Source organism: Esox lucius, chromosome 4, assembly GCF_011004845.1.
Source record: "Esox lucius isolate fEsoLuc1 chromosome 4, fEsoLuc1.pri, whole genome shotgun sequence".
NCBI lineage: Eukaryota > Metazoa > Chordata > Actinopteri > Esociformes > Esocidae > Esox > Esox lucius.
The window spans coordinates 13794731-13803241 of record NC_047572.1 but is presented as its reverse complement, the minus strand read 5'-3'; the positions used below and the strand labels follow the sequence as shown (position 1 = coordinate 13803241).

At 44.0% G+C, this 8511-nt stretch overlaps 2 protein-coding genes across 3 annotated transcripts; one reads left to right on the top strand and one right to left on the bottom strand.

Annotated features, from left to right (window-relative positions):
* Nucleotides 1-1657: 1657 nt before the first annotated feature.
* Nucleotides 1658-4610, bottom strand: cetn2 (centrin, EF-hand protein, 2). 2 transcript variants are annotated; one of them, XM_010896730.3, is made up of 6 exons: nucleotides 4510-4610; nucleotides 4206-4285; nucleotides 3563-3724; nucleotides 3115-3243; nucleotides 2890-3027; nucleotides 1658-2671 (listed from the first exon to the last, which is right to left on the bottom strand). In XM_010896730.3, exons 2-6 carry the CDS (start codon nucleotides 4206-4208, stop codon nucleotides 2582-2584), a joined length of 522 nt encoding a protein of 173 aa, XP_010895032.1. In that variant the 5' UTR covers nucleotides 4209-4285; nucleotides 4510-4610; the 3' UTR covers nucleotides 1658-2581. The 2 variants fall into 2 exon arrangements, with proteins under 2 accessions (XP_010895032.1, XP_010895022.1); XM_010896720.4 differs by having other exon boundaries at nucleotides 4496-4598.
* A 301-nt stretch (nucleotides 4611-4911) lies between these two features.
* nsdhl (NAD(P) dependent steroid dehydrogenase-like) lies at nucleotides 4912-8511 on the top strand. The gene is made up of 8 exons (XM_010896700.4): nucleotides 4912-5037; nucleotides 5243-5311; nucleotides 5451-5612; nucleotides 5884-6030; nucleotides 6245-6373; nucleotides 6665-6807; nucleotides 7170-7272; nucleotides 7492-8511. The coding sequence occupies exons 2-8, from the start codon at nucleotides 5291-5293 to the stop codon at nucleotides 7822-7824; spliced, it is 1038 nt and encodes a 345-aa protein (XP_010895002.2). The 5' UTR covers nucleotides 4912-5037; nucleotides 5243-5290; the 3' UTR covers nucleotides 7825-8511.

Sequence of the window (8511 nt, the reverse complement as noted above, 5' to 3'; positions counted from 1 at the left end):
GGAATCTTAGACAAAAATCCAGAAAATCACATTGTATGATTTTTAAGTAATTAATTTGCATTTTATTGCATGACATAAGTATTTGATACATCAGAAAAGCAGAACTTAATATTTGGTACAGAAACCTTTGTTTGCAATTAAAAAGATCATATGTTTCCTGTAGTTCTTGACCAGGTTTGCACACACTGCAGAAGGGATTTTGGCCCACTCCTCCATACAGACCTTCAGGTTTCGGGGCTATCGCTGGGCAATACAGACTTTCAGCTCCCTCCAAAGATTTTCTATTGGGTTCAGGTCTGGAGACTGGCTAGGCTACTCCAGGACCTTGAGATGATTCTTACGGAGCCACTCCTTAGTTGCCCTGGCTGTTTGTTTCAGGTCGTTGTCATGCTGGAAAACCCAGCCACGACCCATCTTCAATGCTCTTACTGAGGGAAGAAGGTTGTTGGCCAAGGTCTCGCGATACATGGCCCCATCCATCCTCCCCTCAATACGGTGCAGTCGTCCTGTCCCCTTTGCAGAAAAGCATCCCCAAAGAATGATGTTTCCACCTCCATGCTTCACGGTTGGGATGGTGTTCTTGGGGTTGTACTCATCCTTCTTCTTCCTCCAAACACGGCGAGTGGAGTTTAGACCAGAAAGCTCTATTTTTGTCTCATTAGACCACATGACCTTTTCCCATTCCTCCTCTGGATCATCCAGATGGTCATTGGCAAACTTCAGACGCGCCTGGACATGCACTGGCTTGAGCAGGGGGATCTTCTGTGCGCTGCAGGGTTTTAATCCATGACGTCGTAGTGTGTTACTAATGGTTTTCTTTGAGACTGTGGTCCCAGCTCTCTTCAGGTCATTGACCAGGTCCTGCTGTGTAGTTCTGGGCTGATCCCTCACCTTCCTCATAATCATTGATGCCCCACGAGGTGAGATCTTGCAGGGAGCCCCAGACCGAGGGAGACTGACCGTCATCTTGAACTTCTTCAATTTTCTAATAATTGCGGCAACAGTTGCCTTCTTACCAAGCTGCTTGCCTATTGTCCTGTAGCCCATCCCAGCCTTGAGCAGGTCTACAATTTTATCCCTGATGTCCTTACACAGCTCTCTGGTCTTGGCCATTTTGGAGAGGTTGGAGTCTGTTTGATTGAGTGTGTGGACAGGTGTCTTTTATACAGGTAACGAGTTCAAACAGGTGCAGTTAATACAGGTAATGAGTGGAGGGCTTCTTAAAGAAAATCTAACAGGTCTGTGAGAGCCGGAATTCATACTGGTTGGTAGGTGATCAAATACTTATGTCATGCAATAAAATGCTAATTAATTATTTCAAAATCATACAATGTGATTTTCTGGATTTTTGTTTTAGATTCCTTCTCTCACAGTTGAAGTGTACCTATGATAAAAATTACAGACCTCTACTTTGTAAGTAGGAAAACCTGCAAAATCGGCAGTGTATCAAATACTTGTTCTCCCCACTGTATAACAGCTCAGGTCAAAAGCAGATAATAATATAGGAAATAGGGTGTCATCTGTGACACAGTTTGGCTGTCAATATTTATCAGATGGCATTTCATGGGTTGGCAAAGAGGAATAAAATGGCATAGATACAAAATATTGTAGCTGAAGAGCTCTAATCTCAGACCAGTGGTGGTACAACACAGCTGAAAACTGCTTAAAATTATTTTATTTATTCATATATTAAATATCTATATCCATCTGCACATGTAATTGATATGTAGAGAACTAAACACAGGAAACTGTAGATAATACAAAGACACAAAAATACAGCAATATGAATCAAAACAAGGCAGCCACAGATTTCACTTAAGACATTGAAAAAGATTTAGAGAAAATAGTTTTTTTTGGGAGTGGACGATAGGGGGTAATTGAGGGAGTGGGGGTAATAGAGGTTACTTCACTGATTCTGTGTGATTCATCCCAAAAGGCACTGTATTCCCTGAATAGTGGACAGCTTTTGACCAGTGCTCATGGGGTCCTGGTAAAGGGATGGGTACTACAGGATATAGGGAATAGCGTGCCATTTGGGAGGCCCATTCAGGCACAGAGACATGCAGCATGTTTAAGGGGATCAGTTCAAACAAGGCAATGTTTTTTGTAAAATCCACAATGTCACATAAAACGATCTACATGAAAAGGAGTACATAATCTGGATTAGAAATTGTTTGGCATCTTTCTTGGTACAGTATCTGCTCCTAACCATCTTGACCATGGTCAATATCCAATTTCCATATATGATGGTATGAATGGAAAAAAAAAAGTTTTTAAAAGTATGGATGGGGAAAACACTGTGAAAGCACTGTTCTAGAGTAACTCAACTAAATGCCTTGTGCGAAATGATAAGATGTCATAAGATAAGTAATATAAGATGTAAGTAATTGGTAAGAGGATAGGGAAGGACACAAGAAAAGGAAGCTCTTCAAAGGTTCTTGGACAGGCCTGGATAAGTGGATAATTGTGACTTCTAAACCCCTAGTCTCCCACTCCTCCGCCCTCCCACTCCTCCGCCCTCCCACTCCTCCGCCCTCCCACTCCTCCGCCCTCCCACTCCTCCGCCCAAACCGGGCCAGTTTCAGTATAGGCTGGTTTTCTTCATTATGCGGAGGAACTCTCCCTGATTCACTTCCCCGTCTCCATCCCTGTCTGCTTCCTCAATCATCTCCTGGAGTGGGTGGATAGAGGGGAGGAAGGGGGAGACGGGTGAGGGACGAAACACACTCACCGACAGACCACAGAAAACCACGAACATACCATGCAGTGTTTTTACATTGAGTTGGCAACATAACCGGAAAGCACAATATTCTACGTATTCAGGCTACGCTGTACAATTGTAAATACACAGTACGTTATTGTACTACGTTGTCAAGGTGTGGGTCTCACCTGGAGTTCCTCATCTGTAAGGTTCTCTCCCAGTTCCTTGGCAACCCTTTTCAGGTTCTTGAAGGAGATCTTCCCCGTTTCGTCATCATCAAACAGACGAAATGCTTTCAGGATCTCCTCCTTGGAGTCCTTCTCAGCCTGGCCATACAAGGCAACGGGATGTAATAACTATACAGTGAAATGCTGCTGTGTTATGTCTTATGTTATTTACTATAGTTATCTTACCATCTTCTGAGTCATGACAATGAGGAAGTCAGAGAAGGAGATCTTTCCTGTTTTGTCTTTATCTACCTCAGTTATCATCTTTTTGATCTCCTCTTTCTTGGGCTCAAACCCCAGTGCCCTCATTGCAACCTAGAAAGAAAGAGAGGGAGTGATACACACACAGAGCGAGAGACAGTCCGAGGGCAAGAGAAAGAGAGTGAGAGGGCCAGAAGTCAGAGAGAGGGAAAGAGAGACAGTGTCAGAGAGCAAGAGGGAGCCATGGGGAGACAGAAGGATGGAGAGAATAAAGGGTGTAAAGACAGAGAGCGACAAAGACTGAGTCAAAAAGATCAGTTAATCATAACCAGCTGTGCTGTTGTTGGTTGGGAACAAAAACCTGTACACTCCAAGATTACCTTTGTTCACCAACTCTGTCCCAGTAAGTTATATCTGAACCCTAACCCCTGACCTTCAGCTCCTTGACGTCTATGTGTCCGGAGGCATCAGTGTCGAACAGTTCGAAGGCCTCTCTGATCTCCTGTTTCAGCTCCTCAGTGAGCTCTGGCTTGGGGCTGGATTTCTTCCTCGGTGGTGGTACAGGACCCAGGGATGGCCTCCTTACACTGGTTGCCTAGCAATGGCAACAAGGAAGCACACTAAGGGTTAATCGACTGGTGCATTAACTGTTGAGAAGCAGGCAGGGGAGACACAGGGAAGAATAAAAAGGGTGTCACAACTGATCTTTATAGATTGCCACATTTTATCTAGGCCACATATAACAACATCGCTACAATCAAAAGCTAAACAGACTGAAGAAAACATACTAGGCAAATAAAAAAAAAGATAAGCCCAATAAACAACTTAGCTCAGTATTTACAGATAGCTGGATACAGAATGTTAACATAGACCGGTAAACACGCATAATAACTTGATTTCATCATTAAGAAAACCTATAGGTTCCTCCATCCATTGAATAACAAGTCTGGTATTCATGTAACACAAACAGTTTGGGCTATCACAGGCTGTGGGCTACAGTATGCCCATCCTAGGCCTATTATAATTTCTAAAGAAGGGCGAACCCGTTAATTTCGCTACAGCAGCACGCGACTTACCATTTCAGATGATCACTTGCGAAGACAACAACAACCGTCCCTTTGCTTCGGTCAAATCTGTGTTTAAGTCTCTCCCTTTGCTATCGTTAAGGCAGGGATGAGCCCGTCGGCAAAAATCAACGACTCGGCTGACCGTTTATTACAGGGTCTTCATAAACGGATACACCGCTATTATCGGTCGACAATATTACAATATTGTTAAAAAGTTATTATAATGTTTGGGAAATAAATTGATAATATAAAAGCAAGCTTTCCAGCCAATGAGAATAATGTTCAATAATAGCTATTACCATTTGATTATTACCTTGCGCGCTCCATTCACATTAGCTGACGCGCCAGGTGAGCAAAACGCCACATTCTGATCCGAAACATATTCTAAGAACATGCAGTGCATGCTAAATCGAGTGCACCTAGCCGGGCGGTAATATAATTGGTAGTTGAAGACATGTGACAAAAAATATTTTCGCCATTGGTTTAATTTTGTATTGGAGCTCTGATCCAGGATCTGTTTTCCGTGTGCAAACCTCTTTCAATGTAGGTCTGTAAGACGTAAAAGCTGATACCAGATCCGGTTTAAAGGCATTTACTCTATCACTCCATCTAGCCTCTGGGCGTGGTCTCAACGTTGATATGTAGATATATCGGTCCCGGTTGGTCTGAGCAGTCGCGTTCTTTGACGTAGATTCAACTCCATTGGTTGTTCACGCATGTCACCTTTACGCCCGAACTCCAGTCCAACCAACTAGCGTGCCTCATGCGCTCAGCTGATACAATTTATTTGTCCACCGGCGCACTTGATTGAGTCGTGCTGTTTGCAAAATATATTAAACAGGTAAGGTAGTATACATGCAACTTTTTAAAATTTGTATATAGACATTTTGTTGTATTGAGTATGACATATCTTTCTCAAATTGTTAACTTGCCTTGAAATACCCTAAAACTGTTTGCCTGGAGGCCAAGCCTCATGCTTCAGTTGTCTATTATCATGTTTCTTTTCGGAGTAACAAGAGCATCAAAATGCGTGTATTTGTTACCAGTTTATCTTCCAACACCGACGATTCATCTGGAAATTGGGACAACGAATCATGGCCACGCGCATACGACCGGTGAGTGGGTAGCAGTAAGTTAGAAAACATTAAATTCGTAACTATATACTATAGGGTACCTGTTATGATCATATTTCATATGTTTACCGAAGTCTTTCATTATATCATAAATTAATGTGCGTGTGCGTGTCGTCTGCAGAGCAGTAAGCGATGTGCAGTGATCGGAGGCTCTGGGTTCCTAGGAAGACACCTGGTAGAAAAACTGCTGAGTAAGGGCTACTCCGTGTCTGTGTTTGACATCCGTCAAAGCTACGAACTACCTGGAGCCACCTTCCACCAGGGAGACCTCTGTGACAAACAGGTGAGTCTGCCCATCACTCTGCCTTTACTCGCTCTGTTCACTGGATGGTGGGGCAACTGGGGCTTGGGTTTATGCTCTTTACATTTGAGTCATTTTGCAGATGTTCGTGTCCAGAGCGACTTATTTAGTGCATACATTTTAAGAAAGCTAGGTAGCTCAGTAGTGAGTTGATTCTAATCAATGAATTAGTTATCAGTTCAAGTCAGTGCTATATGACCTTCGAACTATCAGCCGTGCAGTCAGTGTCTGTGTGTGTGTGTGTGTGGACCAGGCTCTCCTAGCGGCTCTCCGGGACGTAACCCTGGTGTTTCACTGTGCATCCCCAGCCCCAGCCAGTGACGACAAGGCCCTCTTTGAAAGAGTCAACATCCAGGGGACCCAGACTGTTATACAGGCCTGCACTGAGGCAGGAGTACAGGTAGGAGGCAGCATCGCCTTAATATTCAGATGGGCCTGTCATATTACCGGAAGACAATTCACTGAAATGAATGAAATGCTCTGTGAAAATGTTTTGTTCTTTTTTAAATGTAGTTACCCATCTACTTACTATAAAGTCTGTTATAAGCTGATAAAATGTTTTGTGAAGTCATTAATATATTGTTAGTAGGATGAGTTGTTGTTTGTTTCTCCAGAAAATGGTGTTGACCAGCAGTGCCAGTGTAGTGTTTGAAGGAACAGACATCAAGAACGGCAGTGAAGACCTTCCCTACGCCGAGAAGCCCATTGACTACTACACCGAGACCAAGATCGAGCAAGAGAAGGTGGGGATACAGCCTTGTAGTACTGGAGAACCTGTGGCTTGATTCAGTGTGTTGTGTGGAAGATGGTCCTCGTTGCATAGTAGACATGGTAATATGATTTCCCGAGTTAGCCGAAAGGTGGCCTTCAACACTGTCTCCCTCTGACTCCCACTGTCAGTTAAAGCGTGAGAAAACCAAGTCCGCTTTCCTTTATAAAGACAAACCTTGTCCATATGGAGCCCGATCTACAGACTGTTTCTACACACACTTATCATCAGTATGTCATGTTTTCCTCTTCATCTTGTATTCCAGCTGGTTCTGAAGGCCTGTAAGCCGGATCATAGTCTCCTAACGGTGGCCATCAGACCCCATGGGATCTTCGGCCCCCGGGATCCCCAGCTGGTGCCCATCCTGGTTGACACTGCACGCAGGGGAAAGATGAAGTTCATCATTGGGTATGGCAGCCACAGAATTCCAGTGTACCACAGAGTTTTCCCTTGACAGTGACTGGCACAGGGTTCCCATTTCAATCCAAAATGGGATTGAGTAGATAGTCCAGTAACGTATGAAGTATAGAACCTATAAAAATAAACAGGGAAAAACAATGATTTCTTGAATGTTTTGTCTTAACCTTCGGCATTATAGCTGTTATTAAATATCGTCTATAATATCACATTTATTTTGTGAAGCCATTTTTCCGCGTGATCAGTTTGAAAAGAAGTCCTGGTGTCTTCTCTTTTTAGTTGTAATTCTAAAGCAGGCAAAATGTCTTGTCTCCCTATTTCCTGTCATCTTCCTGTCCCATTTCTCTCTGTAGTGATGGGACCAATCTGGTGGATTTCACTTACGTGGAGAACGTTGTTCATGGACATATCCTGGCTGCTGAGAGCCTGAGGCCTGAGTCTCCAATCTGTGGCAAGGTAGAACCCATGCCTACCTTTTCCCCCGGTCACCTACGTGCCCTGTATGTGCATGTGCATGAAGCGGACAGGCAATGTGCTCCGCTGTACTGCGTTTACACATTTACACTGTCTGGCTCCAACTAATGCATGGCTACAATACACACAGGCGTTTTACATTGCATCGCCCTTTTACCCATATTCCACTCATAGGCTGAGCTTTGCTGTCTGTCTCTCCAGGCGTACCACATCACGAATGACGAGCCTGTTCGCTTCTGGGACTTCATGTCTGATGTGCTAGTAGGTCTGGGCTATGCCGCCCCACGCTACCACCTCCCGTACTCCCTAGTCTACGGTCTAGCGCTACTGCTGTGGCTGGTCTCCCTGTTACTGCGCCCCCTTGTGGCCTTCAAACCAACGTTCACCCCTATGAGGGTGGCCCTGGCTGGTACACACCACTACTATAGCGTCTCCAGAGCCAAGCAGGACATGGGCTACAAGCCTGTGGTTAGTCTGAAGGAGGGGATCAAACGCACAGTGGAGAGCTATCCTCATCTGCGACACGGAGCCTGAGATCTGTACGGGTAAATGGAAGGGCGCAGTCTAAACTACACTGAAGTTCTGAGCCAAACTGCTATGTGATGTTAAAAACCGTGGTCAAACAGTGTATTAGTATTGATTCTAGGCTAGTTATGATACCCAAGGGCTGAATCTCACCTCTGCACTTCTGTTAGATTTTTCTTGTTTTTGTCTGCTCTTATGTCTACGGAACAAATATTACAGTTGAGAGGTGCGCGTGTGGATTTCATCTTGGGGTTATTTCTCAGCCCACTATGACATTTTTATACTCTTGTTGGCACGGAAGTGTTCTGAAGCCTTGTTCTGTCTGTTAAAACGAAGCAGTTATTTTGTTATAGTGGTACATGTAGGCATGAGCCTGCTGTATCTCATAATGTCTGTAGGCTTTTGACATTCTGTAAATGGGAAATCTGCACATGTTCTTGGATGGGATGATTATGCCATGTATACGCCCCAGTTCAATACCCTCCTTCCCCGGTAGACAGCAGACAGTCCTTCTCTTGATGGTCACCTTATCCCAGCACTTGATTCATGTGTTGTACTTTCACTAGATGCCCTGTTTCCATTCTACATGTCACAAAGAATCATGCAGTTTGTTCATTTCAAAGAAAATGTTGTGCCTTGCAATCCAGTTGAAATGTTTTAAAGTTGAATAAATGAATGGTAATATCGTAAAATCCT

Excerpts from the sequence above, each read along its gene's own strand:
- cetn2 (XM_010896730.3), bottom strand. Across the intron at positions 3,244-3,562 it reads TAGACGTCAAGGAGCTGAAG|GTTGCAATGAGGGCACTGGG; the intron begins GTCAGGGGTTAG and ends CTTTCTTTCTAG. Across the intron at positions 2,672-2,889 it reads TTACAGATGAGGAACTCCAG|GAGATGATTGAGGAAGCAGA; the intron begins GTGAGACCCACA and ends CACCCACTCCAG.
- nsdhl (XM_010896700.4), top strand. The coding sequence starts at position 5,291 with ATGGCCACGCGCATACGACCG. Across the intron at positions 5,312-5,450 it reads TGGCCACGCGCATACGACCG|AGCAGTAAGCGATGTGCAGT; the intron begins GTGAGTGGGTAG and ends TGTCGTCTGCAG. Across the intron at positions 7,273-7,491 it reads AGTCTCCAATCTGTGGCAAG|GCGTACCACATCACGAATGA; the intron begins GTAGAACCCATG and ends CTGTCTCTCCAG.